Source organism: Fusarium redolens (genome assembly GCF_020744475.1).
Source record: "Fusarium redolens strain MPI-CAGE-AT-0023 chromosome Unknown BKA55scaffold_1, whole genome shotgun sequence".
NCBI classification, from domain to species: Eukaryota; Fungi; Ascomycota; class Sordariomycetes; order Hypocreales; family Nectriaceae; genus Fusarium; species Fusarium redolens.
In genome coordinates, this window is record NW_025763664.1 from 2677174 (window position 1) to 2699916 (window position 22743).

Sequence of the window (22743 nt, forward strand, 5' to 3'; positions counted from 1 at the left end):
AATAAATTATGGCGACTAAGCTTTCAGTGTCGGACCAGATCCGACAGCTTGATGATGCACGAAAGTTGGTTTTGGGAGATGTCAAATATTATCCCAGTGTCGTCAAGGGAATATTGCCCATCATCGGACCAAGTGCGGCGCTTGAACTGCGAAGATGGGGCGCCGAGTTTCTGGCTGAAGCTTTTTCGACGCCAGCTCTACCGAATGGAGAAAAGGAGACAATGCAACCTTATGTTTTACCAACCTTGGAGTCTATGCTCGAGAATGAGCGTGAAGATCCTCAAGTTCTACGAAGTGTGATTCAATGCGTTGCCAGTATTTATCCCTTGGCGATGAGGTGGATGTATGATGACACTGCCCCTGCGAGATGCAAGATTTAGCTAATGTGACCATGTAGCATCAACAACGGATACGACACAATCACTTGGGAAAGAATGGTAGCTGTGAAACAAAAGGTTCTAAGGATATGGGACAATGCTAGCCCTACCGTGAGAATATGCTGCATCAAGTTCGCGCAACGTGTAGTTTTGGCACAGACAGCGGCGACGGGTTCTGAGCTACGAGTATGAATCGGTGATCTAAATAGGTGGGATGTTGCTAACGTGTTGAAACAGTATGGTGGTACTCTAGATGTCTCGCTGGATAAAGTCCCCCGAATCACCAGTCACTCGATCCTCGGAACTTGGAGGCTGAAGCGTCCGGACTCCTGGACCGAATGTTGGCAACACTGCAGGAGAGCAGGTAAGAGAATTGCTTTTGACTGTAAATGCCCATGTAACTAACTCTAAGCGAAACTGCAGCGATGCTCTGATCGTAGACGCAACGCTGAACTGCATGTCTATCATCGTGAGGACACGTCCAGGAACCTCGAACCGGGTCGTCAATGCTCTTCTCAACTTTAACCCCCTCAAGCTCGCAAACTCTCCTTTAACCCCCAAGACCCGCGTCATGATTAGATCGATGGAGAAAACAACTCGAATGTTGCTTATCCATCTTGTGAAGCGAGATCCCAACAATCCAATGATTCCTAGGATACAGCAGCACGTAGAACGCATGATGCGTACCATGGCAGATATCTTTGACGATTCTGGACGGAAACGCCCCCTCGAGCCAGCACCGCAAGACGCCTACGATGCCAAACGACAGCGATTATCTCCAGCACATATTCAAATACCTCCGCTGGGCCCTGGCCCCCACAGCCTAGCAGATGTTTTCACCCTCATCGACAATACTGCTCTCAAAAACTTCGACATCTCGCAAGTTCCCGCTCCTTTAGTCGCCAGGATCGCTGTCACCACGCTGTCGAGACTTGACCCCCAGGTACTATCTAAAGCAGTCGATGGTATTCGTGGCCGTCTTGACGCCCTAGCCAATGCTCCGGCTCCTGAGTTAAATCCCAACACCGCCCCATTGGGTGTAGAGGAAGACGATGATGACTATGAGCCTGATTTCTACCAGGCTGAGGACACAGAACAGATTCTCAACAAGCTAGATAGCTCACCCATGCATGAGGCACCAGTATTGGATGATGGCCTTGCACTGAAGTCATTCCATCTTCATCAACCTAGCGCTCTGACCCCGGAAACGGCATTGACAGCAGGTAACGGAACAGTAACCCGGGTAATCGAGATGATGAAGTCACTAGAAGATCCGGCTAAGAAGAGCAAAGCTGGTTTCAGCAGATTAGCAGCTAGTTCTGGTAATCGGGATTCTTGGATGACAATCCTGGCACGACTAGCAACGCGTTCTGTGGCCGGTCTCGAGGAAACGTCCATCAAAGAGGAGGGTAGCTCATCAGCACCCCAATCTCTCAGCAACAACATTCGCGACGTTTTATATTCCTATGTGATGGAGGATTTCCGAAAGCACATTGATGTGGCGGTCTCATGGCTCTGTGAAGAGTGGTACAACGACAAACTACAACAAAAAAAGGGCGGCGATCGACCTTTGTACTACGAAAAGTGCTGCTTGCGGTTGATTGATGGGTTTTTGCCATATCTGCACCCTCAGGACAAAGTGTTGACACGGTTCCTGAGTGAAATACCCGAGCTAAACAAGAGTCTCCTCTCGCGAGTGAAGCACATGTGTCGCGACCCCAGCGTTGTTCAGCTGGCTTTGACAAGCCTTCTATACCTGGTCATGATGCGGCCACCTGTTAAAGAGATTGCACTGGATACAGTACAAGATATCTGGACCGAATGTAAGTCGAATTGGAGCATCATCTCATGATAGTTACTGACCCATCACTAGTTGAGGAATCAAGACCCATGGCAGGCAAGTATTTGACCAAGTATCGGCCAACTTTCATGGAGTCTGCACGAGATGCTGCCGGTGATTCTGGACAGTCTGCATCGACTGCCATTACCGCTTGAAGCGGGCTGCTAGTTTTAGCACCGAAGTCATAATGGATCGCTTAATGGGAAGTGCAACGATACGCGATTGTCACTTTATTTGGTTGTATCAAAAGATGTAAATCCTTGAGATGATGGATGGAGTTGCTCTAGCCACAAAATCTGGCTAGCAAAGGAATGGCTTACTTTTCAGGCGCACTAGCTACAGAAACAGAAGGCCAGGAGTGGACAACTGTCTTAGTATGACAGAAAACAATATCACGAAATGAGGCATTCAACGGCGTTAAAGGGTAGATACAGGATTGAAATACCAGTCGATGATGGAGAGGGAACGGCATTGTCTGTTTGCCGTTGACCATTATAAAGCTGTAAAACAATTTACGAGGCGCGCATCTATCGATATACGCAGCCAAAGCATGTATTTGGGGAGAAAATGATACCTCGATAGTAGGCTTGACTTAATTTGTCCTTGGCAAGACAAAGTAATCTTGTGCCAAATATCATTTTGAGGATGAAGGCCCAGAGACGCCGTTTTTTTATAAAGTGACACGAACCTCGAGATCCCTGCACTTATGAACCTTAGGCCTCAAGAGAAACGGTCATGGGCGTCATTGCTGAGGTAGGGGAAGAAATGTCATAGACGTAAAACATTGGATTGCGTGTTTTGTGCTCTGATGGAGGTTAATGTTGCCGTGCCATCAGGAGAGCACGGTTGTTGGGGTATAGTACGTACTATAATAGTCATGGTCTTTAATTGGAGACCCGTGACGTTGGTATTCTCTCAAACCTTCCTTCAGCTGTATATGGATCGCATTTGTCTTGTTTACTTACATACTACTTCTCTCGTGATACTGATCGACACTGATGTTTCTTTATAATTAGATCGACGCATGTCAATATTTACCTCTTTCGTCCCTCCATCTCAACGGTACCTTACTGTAACGGCACAAACGGGGACCAGGCGGGAGCCAGCGGGAGCCAACACTATCACGAGGTACGTACTGCTGAAGATCAGAAAACCCCAGCAAGTCTTCCCTTGAGAACAAAAACAAAGAAAGGGACCCTTGTCCCCCGTTATTATTAGTGTGGGTTAATTTACGTCTGTGTTTACATTGCTTATCCAGTCATTTGTTCTTAACATTGCAGCAAGAGCTTTCCCTCATTTCTACTCTGCTTTCTTTCGCTCTATATTTGTTCTGTTGTCTTGCAGCTGATAAGTTACTCCTTTTTATTTGCTGTATTGACCAACAACCAATACTTCCAAGCAAAAGGATCATACTGCTTTAGATACATGAACTAAAGTCAATTCTTCAGTTGTTGCAATGCGAAACCGTCTTCATAAAAAGGATTTCTCGATTCACAAAGACACAGTCAACGGTATGTCCAGAGCCTAGGCTGAGATTGGTCCTATCCTTTGTTAGGTATCCTCATATTACTGTCTCTGCACTTTTCAACAACTACCTACACCTTATGTCCATCCATCAATGCCTCATTATCCACTTGAAACAGCTCCCCACACCTTCAACTGGGGCGCAACTGTATTCTCGTCCCGTCCCATCCTATCTCCTGCTCGTCTCGTCTGTCTGGCTTGATTTGACCTGACGTGACTGGGCTCCTCACGTCAGCCCTGTTCTCTTTACACTAGTGACTTTTCTATTTCATTTTCTCTTTTCACTGCATTACCACTTCTACATACATCAAATGAAGCAGCTACTCGCTAACACCAACCTATTCTCGTTCAGCCGCCGCCACAGTCGCAAGTAAATCCACCGAACCACATGCTCCTCCTTTGGACGAGGAAAAGACCTTGACTCCCGCCTCTACCGGCGCCATCAACAGCATGAAAGCCCGGAACCCTGCCTCCTATAAACCGGCCGTTGCCAGGTCCAGCACAATTAGAAGCGTTCGGAGCTTTGAGGGCTCCGAGTCTAGCCCCGAAAGCAAATACAGCAATTTCTCCAGTAGCATGAACAGTACCACGAGCGCCCTGTCCAACTCCAACTCCGATTCCAACTTCCACAACCAGACACACCTCAAATCCAAGACCGAACACGACACACATACAGCGACACCGTCGCGCTGGAGCACTGGTGCTGCGCGCGTGGTTGAGCCTACTCCAGATCCAGATAATTCCGCCATGTCAGAAAACGTGGAAGCGCCAGACAGTCAATGGGACTCGACAATAGGCAAAGCCGGTCTGGGAAAGACAGGTCGCGTGATCAACAAACTCGTCAGCGACAACGAGGCCCTGAAGCGCGACATAAAAATTGAGCGCCTAAAAGCAGACGAGGCCAAGCAAGCGGCCAAGTTGGTTGAGGACAAGCTCGAACGTATGGTCAACGATTATGAGAGCCGACTACTCGAGGCCAATGTCACTAAGACACTGCTGGCTCGAAAAGAACGCCAGGTGGAGACCCTACAAACGACCGTCGAGCTAGAGAAGAAGAAGGCTATAGATGCTCTCCAACGCGAAAAGAGCTGGAGGGAGGAGATGGATAAAACGAGAAAAGATGCAACGACCCAAGTCGAAGAAGCAACTAGCTATGCGCAGTTGATGGAGGGTCGCTATAATGCCATCTCGTCTCACTGGCAGGACCAAGGAGAAGAAGTCAAACGAGCCATTTCCAAGATGAAATCCGAGATCGATCAACTCAATGAGGAGCGCCGAGCAGACGATGACAAAATCCAAACACTAAGAGATCTGTGCGACCAGCAAGATAGCAACATCAAGCAACTTCGACATGAAAAGGAGGAGATAGCTCGTATGTTTGAGGAATACAAGCAGAGCCAAGAGCAAGGCCTCAAAGACATCAAGACCAACGCCAGAAAGCGAGAAGATGAGCAAGAAGCTTTGCTAGAAGCTTCTAGGGAAACTCTCAACAAGCTGAGATGGGCGCTGAACGTTAAAGAAAACGTCAAAGGCGCTCAATAAATAGCCAATCTTTTTGCGCCGCTGCCCGTCAAACGAGTTGTGGTGTCCGCAACTCAATTATTCGGCAAGCTACATCTCCCTGCATGTGCGGTTTGACCGATTCATTTACCTCGACTCGACTCGTCAACTCGCCAGACCCCGGTTTCTTTCCCGAAGCTCCAAACAGCTTCTTGGCTTTACGTCTACGAATACTTGATGACCACCGCTATCCCGATACCACTCCTTGTGTACTCTGCTCTTCTGCTCTTTAGACATATTACATGGCCTGGAAATTTATGCTGGATTTGAATTTGTCTCTGTAACCCGTCTCGGTTACTTACATAACACTGGGAAAGGTCGTGCCGAGGTGTTATTGGTGTTTGGGTTCTTTTTGTGTTGTTCCGAGGCTTGATGCCTCACAATCGAGAAATAGTGATATATCGGATATAGATATGTTGCCATACCAGGTAAAACAACTTGGGAGAAGGGAGAAGAAAACAAAAGTGAAACATGAATTAAGATCTCTATAGAGTGCCTGGTGAATCACGAGATAATTACAGTTATCGGAATGTTTTGTTTGCTGAAGTCGACGGTGCATCAAGCTACGACGTTGCTTGAGGATCTCGCACTTCATTCCTCACTTCCAACCAATGTATTTACTTGATAACCCCTTTTTGAGCCCTTCCTACAGAAGGAAGGTACGTTAAAGGCGCACATCGATAGAACCCACTTCCCTATCGCTGCTCATGAATTGCCGGACATATTCTTCACACTTCCAGGGCACATTACCTTCGTGATGCGGTGCTCACAGTGTCAGGCATCCATTCTGCCTCTTGCCACTTGGCAAGGAGGAGCGTATTTCATGGCAGTGATTCACGGAGCGTTGTTCTCTTCGGCAAGGCAAAAAAAGGAAGTGGCACTGTTGGCACCTGACTTTGCCAGTGGAAGCTGCTGCCCGCCCAGCGCGGGAGACTGCAGTGGTGGCAGTTGCTCCTTTCATTCCTGTTTGTTTAGGCAGGTACCTATATCAAGCAGATCTCCCACTCTCCAAGTTTCTCTCCTCTTCCTCCCTCCATCTTCCTTCCAATTCACCTTGGCATGGTGTTTCGCATCAACCTTTCTACTTATCTGCCTTCCTTTCTCAAGGCAACAGTTCATGCCATTACGTCTTTGAGAACGAGAATTTTTCCCTTTACACGTGCTCTATCACTATTCTGGTTCAGTATCTGAATCAAACTACCACTCTGTTCTGTATCATCCAGTCATTGTGTCAACGTTAGCATCTACGTTGAAGTGTTCAAGCAGTCTTCCTCAATTCCTCAACCAAAACTTGTTACGTGAGTACACATATCAGCCCAGATACGAAATTGTTTATTCACTACTCATCTCAGCCTCTTCATGACACAGCCATGGATATTGTAGAGTTCTACGTATCTTGTAACCCTCCGTTACTCCCTAAAGGAGTGGCGCTGATCTTTGCCAGTGTCGAGGAAAGAAAAGATGACCTTGTAAGTATTGGAAACCCTCCAAGAATTCCACTAACACATCCTTTTTATTTCTATTTAGGGAATCTTCGAGATCCTCTACGAGCCTGACATTCCTTGGTTCAAGCTCATTGCCCTAAAGGCTTCTCAACGCGAAGTCTCTACTTGGATGCACTCTCAACTAGAGCAGCTAATAGAAACGGAGGCCGAGGCTGTCATACAGGACGAAGACGAGGATGACCTAGGTACATCCTCTATTCAACTTGATATTGAAATATTGGTCGATGAGCCACATATCATTGCTTTTCCTTCTCTCCGAACAATCCCAGAAGACATCCTCAATCAGTATGACGCGTTCCGATATCCCGACACTATCAAGACCTTGTCTTACAAAACAGTCTGGCGAGTTCCAGAATCATCCGGGGCCACTATCACACAGATTCTCTCGAATTACAGGTTCTTGGGATATGTTGCGCCTCTGGGCCCAAGCATCGATAGTCTTCAAGCACTTACGAAATGTGTCATTACACATAATGTTCAAGGTTCCTTGGTATACATCGGCAGCAGTGAAAGCAAACAAGCACTGAGCGTTGCAAAACAAAAACTTGACACTCTTGCGAACTTTATGGTATTTCCTACGATCAACTTGTATCCTTCTCCTAACAAACTTAGGATGCCCCTTTGCCCCCTACCGCTCATATGGTCTTTGCCGAAACGTCGGGCTCGGTCACACTATGCTATCGATATATGACACATATTGGACTGTCCAGATTGACTTATGTTGATTTCGCCGGTGCCGACCAGGACGAGGACCAGGAGTATGCCTCGATCGCCAGTGCAGTATCCTTGAGAATTGAATCTGTTAATCGGTACCGGCAGCCTGTTCCCGATCGCGTCAAATATCCACTCACCGAGCCTGGAAAATTGGTAACGTGGCAACCAGAGTTCCGCCCCTTCTCTGGATATTCATATGGAAACAAACGTTCTGGTACGACAGCTGTCAATGAGAACAACAGACCTCTTCAGAACGTCCAACACCGTCAATCGGACAGAATTGATAAGATCACCGATCCTAGAAGGAATCACAATCTCAAGCATACTAGCCCTCTAGAGGTTCCAGAACTTCGAAAGAGCTCAGAAGATCCCAGGTACCTCTCTCGAAACCACAAGTCCGTGACTAGTTGGCTCGGCGGCATCGCGTCTAGCGGAGATGGTGATCATTTGATGCCAGCCTCTTTTCTCCCAGAGGAGAATGGCGAGCAGGGCCAGGGAACTGCAACAGACCTATCATGCGAGTCATATTCTGAGATATCGCGAAGCATCGACGAGCCAAACGAACCTCAGCTTGCCAATATTAAAGACGTCTCTCCTATGGAGGCCAAGATCAGACAGCAGATACCAGTATCAGATTACCAAGCTTCTTTAAGCCAGCATCCATTGGGCTTGGACTTACCAGAAAACAGTCTCCAGCTCCTCAGTTTTCCCAATCCTTCCGGTCCGCAGTCCAACGGTACACGGGATTTGATGGACATTGATGATGGTCCCATCACTCTTCCTGCGCTTATGGATAAAATCCCTATGTGCGATCGTGGTAACAGACTTCAGACTGTATCGGAGGACCAAGGTATTCATTCTAAGGTCACGTTCGGCAAAAGAGACCCTCAAGAGAAAAGATTATTTGATACCATGAGACAGAAAGCTGCTTCTGTGCCAAGCTGGGCCAACATCGCCTCAAAGAAGAAAGAGGAGAAGCGAGACGACAAGCCCACCTTCGGGCAGAACGTGCCTGTCACATTTGTCCCTGGCAATCGTTCTGCAACTCAGATTTCAGCCACGCCAACATCCCGGGTAATCGCCAACCTCAGCCATGTCACGGCCAAGCAAGAAGAAGAAGGGCACGCCAAGGACAAGGTAGATCTATCTGAGAAACCCAAACCTGGCCCAATTGCCCAGACCGTTCGAATTGTTCAGGGAATGGACATGCCTTCGTCGGACCAGGTAGAGTTTGGCGAACTTCTGTCGCAGGCTGAGAACAAGCTCAGTAAGTTGATCGAAGATCTGCAAATAGTCCCTGGCAAAGTGAGTGTTCAAGCTCAATTTGGACGACTGTGCCGCAAAGACACTTTTCCTGCATTGGTCTATGACGGCCAAGCGCCATCGTGGGTTGTCAATAAAACTGTTGAAGCTCTAAACACTGAAAATCCACATATGGGGTTCTATCCCATCCTCACAACAAGCGGGGCAGAAGCGAACTCGATACCTCAAATGTTTGGTGGCAGATCTTCATGGTTACTTACGGGGAAACGAGTTTACTACGAATTTCACTGCATCGCTGAGAAGACGCTTGATCTTGAGGCTGTCGTGGAGGTCGATGCTGATACCTTCCAGCATCAATACTTTCCCCCGGCGACTGAAGTCTCAAAGGCTCTCGTTCATTGCACTCGACGTGCATGGGATGTCAAATTTTCTGTCTCACGAATGTATATGGAGGGGATCACGGATGATATGGAAGAGTTTGCTGCATCACTGGTGCGGTCCATGAGTATCGAGTGAGTCACTCAGCTTAATCATTTGACTTGGTGTCAAACTAATTCCTTAGGACGAATGAGATGGGAGAACTCGTGATCAGTACCGAGCCAAAGAGCACCTCGAAGTTGTGCATCGATCGGGTCAGAATATGTCACGAAGCTCGGTATCGAAATGGCGAAAAGGGGCCTAGCCGTCTCAAGATTACTATGATACGAAGAGTTGAGAAACTTCCTGGGATTCCCAAAGGAAGTTATCGGGGCCAGTCAGTTCCAGTAACTCCCCCTGGAAATGGACAGCCTGGCCAGTGGTTCGAAGCAAGCATTTCGTCCGTACGAGCGGAAGAGATATTTCAAGAGAACATAGGTCTAGAGTTCGGCGATAAAACACATTGGACGCCTGAAGTCCTACAGCACCAGGGTGTTTTCCGAGCCATCTCTGAGCCAGCACTGCGGATGGTTAGCCAGATGGACCATGTCGGTGATTCGAACTCCAACGGACATGGCCCTCGCACTGATCGACAATCGTACAGTGCTGCTCAGGATTCAAAGGACCGACAGAAAGGGAAATACTTTTGGTGAAGTGTTGCAGGATTATGTTTGATTCAACACGCAGAAGTGGAAGACATGATTGAAGTACGAAGTGTGATGGGGATGAAATGGATAGATATCGGAGTTACTGAACGCCTTGTGTCAAAACTTTGAGCTATTATGAGATCGCGATGACAATTTACATGATTCTGTGCCTCAATTACGTCACCACTGTATCCCTAACTGAAAGCATCTTAGCAAGCTACCCAGTGTCTAAATAGATGACCAGCCAACATTATTGCTGAGACACTTCTACCGTGCGGCTACAGATGTATCACGGCATTCCGTATAATTTCAATGACCAAAGCTTATAGGCGCCTCATAATAAAGGCTTTAACTAACTCGGACCTAAAACTTGCGAAGTGACGTTCATATAAACTTTCGGTAACTCTAGAATTTGAAATCTTAGTGTTGATACCTCGAGCATCCTTTTCACTTTGATCTCCAGGGCTGTCTCATTGAAACTCGCATTAACAAATCCCAGTCTAGTAAAAGATCTACTCTGCCTTGGAGAAATCTCGTTCAACATCTGCCATGTTTCGTTTTTGTATAACTACATACTTTAGATCTTGCAAAGAAAATCTCCATGAGTAAAGCCATGTGCGACACCAAAAAGAAAGATATGATTTTGGTCCCCGCTCGGCTCGGGCCGTGCTTCCGATCTACGTGACGGAAGTCGTGAGTTTTCAGAGAACTCTAATATCGAATTGATACTGAATGTAGATAAAGGCTAGGCTTTGACTTCTTGAGCTTAGGGTAGGTCGGCTTATTAATTATGTTTATGGGTAAGAATAGTAATGTATAGACGTAAACTTTTTCGCTACTCACTTCGATATCTTTATGCCAGGATAAACTTACTCGATGGTGAACTTGAATCATTGATGTCAGAAATCTTCACTCACCTAGGGATATTTTTGAGAATCAACAATTACGATTGTTGGAGCCGTCATTGACCACACTGTATCGATTGCGAACCTTGGATATCTCTGCGCCCTCCCCTCTCTACAGGCCAACAACTTCCGATGACCCCATCATGGCTATTGTCTTACGCGATCCAGTCCAGTACTGGCTCGGATTCGGTTGTGAAAAGCGAGCTAGTAGTGCGAGAGCTGGAATTAGGAAGAAATATATGACTTGCAACTTACGTCATAATTGTATAAGCCCCTGTTGACGCCGTTTGCATCGTTGCAATGGGTTGCTGGCCCATAAGCATGAACGCAAGGTCCATCCGCTCACTACTATCTTCCTCATATTCGAAGGAATCGGATAGCAGAAAGCTTCTTCTCGGAAGGGCCAAGCTTGTGGGGTCGCGGATCTATGCACTAGTGGGCTGCTCAAGCATGCAAGACATCAGCGTTGAAAGGCCCGTTCAATATCGTGGGCTCTCAAAGCTGATTTAAGCCGCCATGAGTAAAATCAGGCCGTCTCAGCAAGTCAGCTAGACGGTATGTACGATATGTGGTGAGGGTGTTAAAATCAAACACAGGACGATGGTGGATGTTTGTTTAGCTCTGATTAAATACTAAATTCCTTCCCAACTCTTTCTTGGATGTGATCAACACAATTCCCGTGAGCGTCTCTATAGTCTTCTAACATGGACTTGCATAATCAATTCGTTCGGGCCATGAGGCAAATCGCTCAACTCCTAGCGTCAAACAATCATGTTATGTTGCGTTCCGCAACTGTATCGCCAAAGTCTATCCCCCAGCCCCGCTCCATTGGTTGTGTTCATAAGGGGAGGTATGTCAACCTCATCCTTCGTTTCGTCTAATCGTCCAATTGGTAGACCAAGCGAGCGATATTCCAGCACCAGTTCGCCGTTGAGTCTATCTTTTTCATGTCGCGTAGCCAATCTAAATATACCGTAACAGTTTGGGAGGCTTCCACATCGAAGCGTTGCCCGCAAAGCGACGACCGGATCCGACTCAACATGGGGTGCTGCTGTGATAAATGTAACAAAATCAGAACACCCAGCAGATTCTGTGACCAGAAGAAAGTAATCGGCACAAGTCGTTTGTTGGTACAAGGGGGTGATAAGGCAATGGGCCACTTAACCGAGGCTTTGAGACATCCGGCCGCGCCCTCAGCATCTTCTCGTGTCATGCTCTCAGGATGATGAAGAGCCTTGAAAATGCAGGGTCTGTGTATGAGGTATTTGTTGTAGCTGTATCGTGTTCGGAGAAGTGCAGTTTGTATGTCGGCCGCAAACGGATACGTGGCCGGTGGAGTATCAAGATCCGGCGTAAACATGTAATTGCTCTGGAGAGACTCTTCAGCATATACGTCACCAAAGGCATTGTGTGAAGGGTCCGAGAAGGCCACATCTTGATTATCCTGCCATCTTAGATGACTGTGTAACATGCCCCGCCACTGGTCTAATTGTGCGTCGAGTTGTTTCATAACAGCTGCGTTCCCAGGGCTCGAAGAGATGTTGAAGGGAGCGAACCCTGCAAAGGGTAGAGAAGCATCTGTGCCAAAGGCTGTAAGGCATTAGTGTGCGGTTACTAAGAATGCCAGTACATTGCTCTTTTGACGTACTCTTGTTAAGAACAGAATGGAAATTGACCGAGAGCCTTCGGAGTACGATTTGAGAAGCAAAATGCTCATGGAAGTGTGTTTGTTGATTGACGATATAGTCCTCGTCAGCCATCGGTCCGCTAAAGTCTGGCAGACCAATCGTTTCCTCCAGCTTTTCTAGCCCAGTCAGGGGTAGTCCGAACTCCATATGGAAACACCTGTCCTTGTTGTCAATACGTGTTCCTCATGTTGTCATCAATTACCTACGTTTCCATGATCGAACAGTGCCAGAAGATTCGTTTGACCAAATCTGTTCGAGGGCCGTGTAGTTCGTCAGGTTTGCTAGGATATCAGAATTAGGTTAAGTTGACTCATGACGATAGGGCCTCCCACCTTGTTATTAGACCTTGGCAGGCCAAAGACGCATACACATTCATCCTCCAACATTCCTATCAGACAGTTAGAAGGGGGAATTGAGGGTGTAGGCAGAGGTACCGACTGAAGCTTGTCCGCAGCTTGAGTAGTAGAGCGAAGCAAGTGCCAACATCTGCACATTTTCCAGGCTAACTTCACTCATACCAAACCCCATCCTTTTCCGTGCCTCGTTGAAATAAGCAAGACCAGGTGGCCGGTCGATAGTGCCTCCCTTGATTCCAGATGGTCGCTGCTTGTAAGCCGAGATTGGCACTTCTGATGTGGTGAGCGCCACCTCTCCAAGGGCAAAGACAAGTAGTACAAGGGATGAAACTGCTCCTTCTTGGAATCCATTGTTGATGATCGAGCTCAGTATATTCGAGTTGAACCACTGTCTATCCAGGATAGGATGAAGCATGTTGATGACATCGAAATAGCCCTTGCTGAGTGTTTGCATTGTCTCCCAGTCCACACTGGGGGGGCTAGGATTGAGAGTCGAGGTAGAACCTGAGAGGTGCATGGGTATCTGCAGGGTGCTGTTACTTGGTATCACTACCGGTTGGAGTCCATCAGATGGTAGAGTAACAGTTGAGGCACGAAGTCCTCTAGGAAGTGCAGGAATCTCACCCAAGGCGGATGGGGCCTTCTGGCCGAGGCTTTCGAACATCTGGCGCACAACGGGCCATTCTGACAGCTTAGAAACAGACGAGTCATAGCGATAGCCACCTGTGTCACGGTTGGGCGTAGGGCTTGTAGGATGGTTGGGTAAGGATGTGCCTGGAAGATGATCGTGGGATTCGGGATCCACCAGTAGCGGCGTGCTGGTGGAATAAACGGCTGGAGGTTGAGGGGTGGTGAAGAGGGGAGGAGTCGTATTTTCCCGTTGACCCAGGTTGTCAATCTTGCTTTCGACAGTCTTGAGTCGGTCTAGAATCTCAACCAGAGTTTTATCCTTCCTATGGGCGGAGTTTAGCAAATTGCAGTTGTGTTAGATAGCGGCCCAGGCAACGACGACAGCAACGCCATGTTTAGGTCAAGCTCTGCATCCTTGCCGCTTCGTCAGGCTCTCGTAAGAACATACTTTGTTGGTTGGGGTTCTCGGTATCGACATTCGAGCTTGAATCTCTGGCATGTACCGCACTTTGGCCTTTGTTCATCACATCTTTGTTTTCGGTTGCGGCACGTCTCACAAGCCTGGGTCTTGTTAGTCACTTCGTTCGGCAGTGGAACACTCGAATTAATAGCATGAATTGGGGAAAAAACAGGAGATATGTCAATAACATAGATACCCAAAGCAACTGTAGGCTACGAATGGAATCCGAGATTGATATTGACTTCCAGAGGTCGAAATGAAGCGAAAGAGATGCAGGAACGACAGGTATAAGCATTGGAGGCCTGATTCAATGGCACGGTAATCAAGCATAACATACCTGAGCTGCAATGGCACCGCGCTCTTTTCGATTACTTTGCGGCCCAGGTCCTGGAGAGACGTTGCTGGATGAGGATAGTCCTGGATCCATAGCTAGAAGTGGCCGTATGCCCACATGTGACGTTGAGGAAGCAGTGTTTGGGAAACAGCAGCTCTAAAAAGCTGGCTAGAGTAAACTGAATTTCCGGGTGTAATCGGTAGGCTCCATTGAGTAAAACGCGCCTTCGAGACGAAGGTTGGCAGAGCGTTGAGGTCTCGGTGGCTGTCTGTAATCGGGAAGCGAACAATGTCGCGACGATTTCGTGACCTACCTGGCGTGGGTGGGAATAAAATAATGAGGGGCAGGACAATTAGAATGCACACACAAGGGAACTGATGTGGGCGACGGTGAGGGAAGACTGGGGATTAAATTGGGTACGTGATGACAGTTCCTGAGATGCAGAGACGAAGTTGAGATCAAGATGTGTGTTAATCCAATGTGCAGGGGGATATGGACTTTAATAACAACGGGGAAGCTAGAGGAGAGGCCGCCTTGTAGTTGGAATTTGAGAAGGCATATCTGAAGAGAGAGTTTTTGAGAGCGCACGAGAGGAGCAAGGGCGCGGAAAAGATTCTCAAAATGGGACTGGCAGGATGTGAACAGAACTCGACCGGAGCCAAGCCCGGCTCCGACAAGAGACGAGGGGAACAGATACAAGACCTTGACTTGAGTAAAGTCGAAGCTCGTCAGGTTTCGGTGCTAGAAGCGGTTGGAAATCCGTCAGTGCGGCCAGAAAGCGCCCATTTGAACAGCCATTGGGTGGTGTGAGGTAAGGAAAATGGAGGGTATCGAGATAATCCAACGTCCTGTCCCGTCTCGCCATGTTTATGAGGAGCCTAGCACCACGCGGCTGATGCACGGTACCATTCACTCCTCGAGGCCGTACCGAACCGTTAATTGCACCACACCGTCCGAGCTCAGCAGCCCACCATGGATGGATGAATGAAGCTTAAACCGCTCGATGAGGTTTCCTTCTTGACGACCCTGTGTCTGCATCCATGCCGGCGGACGTCATTGCCGGATCTCTTAACGGGCCGGGGGGTCGAACTGCTCTCTCCGGCGTTGGTTCCCTCATGACAGCTTTCCAGATCCAGAGCCCACACACACCCGATCGATATGTGCGCACACACACCAGACATCTAAATCGACCAAACCTGCGGCGAACAGCGTTAGAAGCCCTGGTTTTCTAAAGGCACGCTCCCTTTGGTTTGGCGTCACGCCGCCGTCGCCACTGCTGCTGCTGGGTAGTTAGTACGTGATCGTCCATAAACTGCACCGACCGTCCGGAGCTGGGAACTAAGCGACCGCTCTCCTGGGAGACATTTTGCGTGGAGTAGTGCTTGGCCATCGACCTCATCCCTTCAGCAGCTGCGATTATTGCCATGACTGGTTGAGCTGACTTGTGATCGGCCTTCAAATTTCCCACCTAGTTGAGCGTCCCATATGCGACAAAAGAAAAGAGGTACATTTCGCAGCAGATGAGTATCTTATTCTTCACAGCCATGTGCGTGTCCTGTGCCTGGCCTGGCTTGGCTATGACGCCTGAATAAGGGGTCCATTGAGGCGTCATTTTGTGTCGCGTTCAGCCGATGAATGCATACCTTAATTTTCCCTACCTTTGAGACTGCAACAACCCTGAGCTGGGGCTCAACACCCTCACGATGGGAGTCATTCATGTGACGAACGCCGCGGCAGGACCTTAGCTACCTTCGAGATATGGCAATGTGCCACAATCCCAGTCTCTAGAGCTCATTCGTTGATGGCAATTTGTCAAAGAACCATTCCCAATTAGCATCTGTCATCAATGGGCATTCCCCAAGTCCGATGCTGTGCTGTGGAGGGGCTGTATGGTTTGTGCCAGGTTGGGGAATAGCCTTTGTGGCTTGCCCTAAAGGTAAGCTTCCAGCTCATAGTTGAAAATGATCGCGCCCGTGTTGCCAAAACTATCACAGTGAAATTGTTTCATTCATTGCGAATATCGAAGACATTCGGAGCAGGTCCTTCTCTGGGCACTTATGCCGCTGCAATAAGGCTGAGCTCCTGCAGTGGCCTGGGTTGGCTATGATCGACAGGCTCTTGCCTGCTGAAATGACAGAAGCAAAGACTCGCAAGATCTGTCTTGGATTAAATGAGATCAGAGCCGCAATATGCAGGATCGGAATCCAAGTCAACGCTGAACCAACCATGATGTTGTAAGGAGGGCTTAATGTTGATTATCGACCTCTCCTCAGCTGAGCAAGGTATTATGAGCCAAGAGCTAGTTTTGGCTAATCACTCATTCAATCAAAGGTGGCAGCAAAATTTTGCAACTTGTCTCATCAAGAGCCGACCTCTACCATGTCTAGCATGTTCAATCATAGCCAACCAATGAACAATTGATCATCAAAGTGTGCAGGTCGTTGCTGGCTTCCAATAATCAAATTGACGTTCCCGAGGGCCGAAGTTTGAAGACTGTTGAACTGAACAAGTTTTAGAATAGGATTGCCTGTGCCAGACACTCTTGCTTGAATTTTCGGAAACTGTCAAGAGTAACCACTCTACAGCAGGACGAAGCAATCCACAGCCAACCTTGGCAAATTAGTGCTTTGGTGATAACGTTAGGTCATACTGAAAGAGGGTGTGGACCTAAACAAGCACATCGGTCAACTTAACAGTTCAGTGTTCCTGAAGTCAATCCGGTAAGTTTGCTCCTTATGAAGTAAACTATGATTAATGCAGGTACGGAGACGGCGAGACATTCAGCTACCATGTGCAGCTGCTTTGTTTCGCATCCGAAATAACTGCAGGCGAGTAAAAAGCTGTCCAAGCTGGTTTGCTGTCGGAGAGGTCGAGACATGGCTGAAGAAGTCTCCGAATAAACGACGGATCTCAAGATTCAGCAAGGGATGATCCATGGGGCCGTCTGTGGGCTGCCCGAGACAAGGGTCATGCCACCCATGCGATGCATGTCGAGTGATCCCCGCGACAGCGAGCTAGTCTTGAACCTGGCAGACATGGCTGCTGGTTACTGGCTACTGATTAACAAGAACGAAAATGATAGGATAGAGAGAGCAATACGGGTACCAAATGTAAGAGATCATCATTATTCGTCATTAAACTGAAGCGAGTCCTTGTAAGACCTTGGATTGAGTTGATCTCTTTGACGCTTGCGGGTTGAAAAGAGAAAAGGTCAGAAGTCGGCATTCAGGCTGAACTGTGTAAAAGAACAGTGAGCAAACGATCGATGTCTCGGTCGACGGTCGTACCTGGCAGACCCACAGGAGCGTAAACAGAATTTACAACGGGCATTTAGCATCTGAGTGGCCGTTGAATCTACCACCTACGTAAGCAGCTCGGGAGTTGCTTTGGGAGAACCTTGCATGAAATGAACGTAATACGAAGAAGTTACATAGCATGAACCGGCAAGTCACTACTTCCCTGTAAGGTAGTTTATACTTTGAAATGGTTCCATAGATTGTGGCAGTGATATGGACCTACGTATTTGATTTGAACAGACCAGGCTCTTTGACCCAATGCCAGGGACTCACCTGTTTCATTGGATCAGAGCTGTAGACCTCAAGGAGACAGTCCACAGCACAAGGTTCCATACTGGGGTGATATTGACGTGCAGCAGCAAGAGATCAGCCTGATCATCGTCCGCTACTTCCACAAGCTCACAGTACTCTAATACTGTGTTTGCGATGACCTTTTGGGCGAACACGATTGCTTGTCTGAGTTACAGGTAGCAAATGAGGAGTCTTCAGAAGGTGCAGCATGACCAGAATCTTGGATTCCGCCAAGAAACTGCTTCTGATCGGCAGTTGGAGCTTCTTTCACTGTCGCGCTGTAAAGCATAGGGGTGACGAGCTCCACAAACCAAACTTTGAGTTCACTGTACCCCAGTAATTCAATCACGGCAATTGGAGAAACAAGCGGAACCCTCGGTCCATCCCCACCCCCATATTTACACGAATGCGTCCACTTTTGGTTGCTCGTGCTGATAATCTCCAAAAATGTCGACGACTTGACGATACCATTTTGGAAGAAGCCGCTCCAGTCAAACCCGTCGATTTGTCCCCGAGGAAAAGATTCTGTCACTGGGCGTTTTTTTGTACCTACTCGCTGCCCTTCACGATTGAATCGCGAGTGTTTGTGACCTCTACCAGAGGGTGGGTGCTGTCGCCGCTCCACTGTGCTATCCCTCAGCCAAGCTCACTTCCCTGATCGGTACTCCATCTCTTCAAGATGCCTCTGGGGATCCTCGAAGCAAAGGGGATCGAGCATGTTCCTGGTGCGTACTTCGCGTCACTTCCATACCAATACGGAGCACATGGCCTTCCATCGCCGATAGCAGAACACACACTTTTCAGGACATGACGAAATTGACAGATCGCCCAACCCCATAGGCACAACGCAGTACTATGACGATCCGTCTCGACCCCAGGTAGCTGGCGAGCATCATGGAAACCTCAAGCGCGTACAGGTTGGGAACGAAACCATTATCCTCGTATGTCTTGTCTGCCTTCGGGCTTGTTGCGCGGACGCTGACGTTGGCACGAACCTCAGATCCCTCAGCCTTCCGATGACCCAAACGATCCGTTGAACTGGTCACTTTTGCGACGCGACTTGATTACCTTTCTACTCTGCTTCGCAGGCATTCTCGCTACCGCCCTCGGCCCTATCCTTGCTGCCAACACGATCACGATCTCTCTGCTCTTCTCGAAGGACTTCACAAAGGTCGCCTTGTTGACGGGATATTTCTTGCTGGGTTGTGGTGCTGGCGCTATTTTCTTCGTCCCGTCTGGCCGCATCTGGGGAAAGCGACACTTGTTCCTCATTGGTATCCTCATTCTTATCGCTTCCAGCGCATGGGCTGGGTCTGTTGGAACCAATTATGGAAGTTTCATTGGGGCCAGAATTGTTCAAGGTGTTGGGTGCGCACCCTACGAGAGCTTGCTCAATGCCGCTGTTGGTGACCTCTACTTTGTCCACCAGCGAGGAGTAAGAATGGCCTTTACAAACCTGGCAGTCTTCGGCGGTGCCTTCTTCACTCCCATCCTGGTGGGCAAGATCACTGATTCTATGGGATGGAAGTGGACCTTCTACTTCGTCGCCATCTTTCTTGCTGCTACGCTCCCGGCCATTTTCTTCTTCTGCCCCGAGACGGCATATCGACGAGAAGCCAGTCTGAACACTGACACTACTGGTGAGCTTGGAATAGAATTGACTACCAAGGATAAACGTCAGACGCCGTCACCACAGGCAGAGTCCGGGTTTTCTGCTTCTCAGGAACCTACCCAGCACTCTGATGGTTTCACCTTCTTGCCTAAGTCCAATGCTCTTCAACCCATAGGCCATTCTAATACACCTAAGAAGACCTTTCTTCAGTCGATTTCTCTGTTTGATGGCCGAAAGACGGATGAGCGATACTGGGTCCTTTTGCTGCGACCGTTTCCCCTCCTCACTCATCCAGCATTTATCTGGGGCTGCCTGATCCAGGGAGCCATGATCGGCTGGACAGTATTTATCGGAGTAATTGTCGCCGCCATTTTCATCGGCTCTCCATACTATTGGGATGAAGTTGATGCTGGCTACACTTACACAGGCCCTTTTATCGGTGCCGTCCTGGGTTTCGTCCTAGCGGGTCTGCTCGCCGACACGAGCGTCAAGTACATGACCAAGCTTAACAAAGGCATATACGAACCAGAGTTTCGCATTCTTCTTGTGATCCCCATGATGATCATTGGAGGAATTGGACTATACGGGTTCGCCTTAACGGCCCCTGGTGTGGTTAAAAAGGAATACTCATATGTCGTACCCTTGATCTTTTTCGGATTTGAAGTCGCAGGGATGGTCATTGGTGCGGTGGCCAGCTCGCTGTACATTGTTGATGCTTACCGTATGTTGCTCTGGTCATATAAACAGCTTTTACTAACACCATGACAGGGGATTTGACCATTGAGGGCTTCACTATCATGATCATCTTCAAGAACTTTTTCAGTTTCATCTTGACTTTCTTTGCTTATAATTGGATCAACGATGGTGGTATCGAACGGACAATGCTTGCGATCGCCTCGATTCAAGTCGTGGTATGCCTTCTCAGCATCCCTATGTGTAAGTGCTTTCGATCGCATGTTGTTTCTTGTGCTGACTTGCTGCAGATATCTACGGTAAGCGGGTGCGAGCGTTTTACTACCGTCATGATTTGCTTGATATGACTGGTCTTCGCTAGTTGTTCAATAGTTTCGAGGAATTTGCATACTTGATATATCATGAGTTCAAAAGTAACAAACCTGTTTCTAAAAGACCCAGGGTTGGGTAATTTCTAATGTTTATTTCATGTTAGACTTCATAGGGGAGCATGTCACGTTTCTTGGATATCGTATTAGATCATAGCCATGAGAGTTCGGCGATATCGTCTTGAATACAATATAACACAACAAATTTTTCTTGCGTAATGGCTATTCTGGTATCTGAAAAAGAAAAATCATAACATCGCATGTGCCATATATATTCTGACCAACAATTATTTACTTTGTCACCACCTATCGTTTCTCGTTCACGCCTTGACTGCTCCAGCATGGGACGCGCCAGCAGCTGTAAGGGTCGACTTCTTGACGAGACGCAGGCCACCAAGCAGAATAACGGCAGCCTGGACACCCAGAATGACAACGAGAGTAACAAGGGCTCCAATGACGCCAGCAACCGGCTTCGAAACACCGTTGCCAGAGCCACCAGAGCTTGATTGAGAGGAAGTAGAGTCATCATCCGAGTCGCTAGCACAGTTGCCGTCGTTGTTTCCGCAAAGCTTGCACCAATGCTTGGTGTCCTCGATGGCGAAATCAGACATGCCAGTCTTGAAGTCTTTCCAAGAGATGGTGGTCTCATCCTTGCCGAAGAGAGGGAACATCTTCGGGGTGTGTTCGGCAGCAGTGCCGTTGGCAAAGTAGAAACGGACGCTGACATCGTCGGCAGTAGGGCTGGTAGCGTTGGTTACGAGCTCAAAGGCCATAGATGAGGCGTAGTCGACGATTCCCTTGAAGTCAGAGCTGGCCTTGTCAAGGCCGGCAAGACCGAAGAAAGACATGAAGGCGGCGTAGGCACCGAATTGAACGTTCACCTTGGGTCCTTTCTTACCCTCTGCGAGGGGCTCAAGAGCCTCGATGATCTGGCCAGCGAGAACAGAGCCAGCAATGGCACGGACAGGCTCGCTGCTGTTGTAGGCGAGGTTCCACTCATGGATAGAAGCGAGATTGTAGAGCTTTTCCAGGGTGGACTCATCTAGCAGATCATCAGAGGGAACGCTAGAGTTGTGAATGCGAGCAACATTGATGAGATCAAAGACTAGACGAGTTAGCGGGGGTAGATATGCCAGAGATTTATCCATAAACTTACTGGTATAGGCATTCTGGAAGTTGGCCTCATCCTTGCCGTAGGTCCCATTAATGACAGGGAGAAGGCCCTGATAAAAGCTTTCAGAGCCCTTGTATACTCCAGCGTACTCGGGAGAGGAGAAGTAATCATTCGAGCTAGCCTCGGCATTGGTGCAACCACTGTTGCCCTGAAGCCAAGCACTGTTCTCGGAGTTCTTGTCACTAGCTGCAGTCTCTACTGAAGCAATGGGGATGTATTGGTATCCACTCAAAGGAGCCTCAACCTTGGATCCATTGGCAAGAGTCTCAAACTGCTTAGTAGGAGGATACAGTCCCTGCAAGAATACAAGAGCAGAGTTCTGAAGCACAGCGTCGACAGGAGAGGTAACGTCTAGCTGAGAAAGGACGGCTGACTCAGGGCTGAGGCCGGTGATCTTGCGTGAAGCATCCTTGCTCACATAAGTGTCGCGATACCAAGAACCGGACGAGTGAACCTCGTCGGCTCCGAGAGCTGTGAAGTTTACAGGCTTCCAGGCCTTGGCAGTACGATCACCGTGACGGTGGAAGATGTAAAGGCCAAGAACATCTTCGGCGGCAGACAAGGAGGGGAGGGAAGATAGAAAGAGGAGGGAGAGGGGCTTGGCGTGCATTTTGGGTATGTGGAACGTTGAATGAAGCTATACACACTTACTCGTAGCCACTGCTGACGACAAAGGGGAAAAGAGGAGAGGAGAAAAGATCAAGAGAGAGCGAGGAGTGAACAAATATACATTTCTCACCATTCCATATTACAACAAGATAACGTACGTTCTTGTGAGAGTCAACAGATATGGGATTATCGGTAATTCCCCGCCCTGTTCGGCTTTGAGCGTGCCGTGTAGCTGCAAGGTTATGCATAGTTCCCACGCAATGGATCTCTCCCGGTGAAGGTTGGTTCTCTAGTTGAGCTAATTGAATCCTCTGGACCCTCTTATTTCTGGATAGTCATACCTAGATAGGAAACTCTCTTCACACCATAATCATGATGATGATTTTGCAGACCGAACTTATTTCTGGAGCTTTATTCTCGAATGTTGTGTGCTCAGAGTTTCGAGTTCATAGACAATGAGAGACTCGAATGTCTATATCC

At 48.3% G+C, this 22743-nt stretch overlaps 6 protein-coding genes across 6 annotated transcripts; 4 read left to right on the forward strand and 2 right to left on the reverse strand.

The window, feature by feature from the left end:
- Positions 1-8: 8 nt before the first annotated feature.
- BKA55DRAFT_532463 (uncharacterized protein) lies at positions 9-2372 on the forward strand (the record flags this gene model as incomplete). The annotated part of the gene is made up of 5 exons (XM_046189340.1): positions 9-343; positions 398-563; positions 615-741; positions 818-2200; positions 2251-2372. The coding sequence occupies 5 exons, from the start codon at positions 9-11 to the stop codon at positions 2370-2372; spliced, it is 2133 nt and encodes a 710-aa protein (XP_046056601.1).
- Positions 2373-3673: 1301 nt separating this feature from the next.
- BKA55DRAFT_496658 (uncharacterized protein) lies at positions 3674-5283 on the forward strand (the record flags this gene model as incomplete). The annotated part of the gene is made up of 2 exons (XM_046186391.1): positions 3674-3728; positions 4094-5283. The coding sequence occupies 2 exons, from the start codon at positions 3674-3676 to the stop codon at positions 5281-5283; spliced, it is 1245 nt and encodes a 414-aa protein (XP_046056602.1).
- Positions 5284-6527: 1244 nt separating this feature from the next.
- BKA55DRAFT_24459 (uncharacterized protein) lies at positions 6528-10014 on the forward strand. Its single transcript, XM_046185326.1, has 5 exons — positions 6528-6599; positions 6654-6770; positions 6829-7374; positions 7419-9295; positions 9346-10014. Exons 2-5 carry the CDS (start codon positions 6672-6674, stop codon positions 9851-9853), a joined length of 3030 nt encoding a protein of 1009 aa, XP_046056603.1. The 5' UTR covers positions 6528-6599; positions 6654-6671; the 3' UTR covers positions 9854-10014.
- A 1615-nt stretch (positions 10015-11629) lies between these two features.
- BKA55DRAFT_498121 (uncharacterized protein) lies at positions 11630-14313 on the reverse strand (the record flags this gene model as incomplete). Its single annotated transcript, XM_046186520.1, has 7 exons — positions 11630-12342; positions 12401-12597; positions 12647-12721; positions 12809-12828; positions 12879-13749; positions 13875-13987; positions 14224-14313. 7 exons carry the CDS (start codon positions 14311-14313, stop codon positions 11630-11632), a joined length of 2079 nt encoding a protein of 692 aa, XP_046056604.1.
- A 4173-nt stretch (positions 14314-18486) lies between these two features.
- BKA55DRAFT_495890 (major facilitator superfamily domain-containing protein) lies at positions 18487-20473 on the forward strand (the record flags this gene model as incomplete). Its single annotated transcript, XM_046186317.1, has 5 exons — positions 18487-18532; positions 18648-18748; positions 18808-20140; positions 20188-20355; positions 20403-20473. The coding sequence occupies 5 exons, from the start codon at positions 18487-18489 to the stop codon at positions 20471-20473; spliced, it is 1719 nt and encodes a 572-aa protein (XP_046056605.1).
- A 327-nt stretch (positions 20474-20800) lies between these two features.
- BKA55DRAFT_498578 (histidine phosphatase superfamily) lies at positions 20801-22264 on the reverse strand (the record flags this gene model as incomplete). The annotated part of the gene is made up of 2 exons (XM_046186567.1): positions 20801-21585; positions 21637-22264. 2 exons carry the CDS (start codon positions 22262-22264, stop codon positions 20801-20803), a joined length of 1413 nt encoding a protein of 470 aa, XP_046056606.1.
- Between the last annotated feature and the right edge of the window lie 479 nt (positions 22265-22743).

What these genes read in the sequence shown, in the direction of transcription:
- BKA55DRAFT_24459 (XM_046185326.1), top strand. Translation starts at nt 6,672, where the DNA reads ATGGATATTGTAGAGTTCTACGTATCTTGTAACCCTCCGTTACTCCCT. An exon ending in AGGAAAGAAAAGATGACCTT is followed by an intron (nt 6,771 to 6,828) that starts GTAAGTATTGGA and finishes ATTTCTATTTAG; the next exon opens with GGAATCTTCGAGATCCTCTA. An exon ending in ACACTCTTGCGAACTTTATG is followed by an intron (nt 7,375 to 7,418) that starts GTATTTCCTACG and finishes TAACAAACTTAG; the next exon opens with GATGCCCCTTTGCCCCCTAC.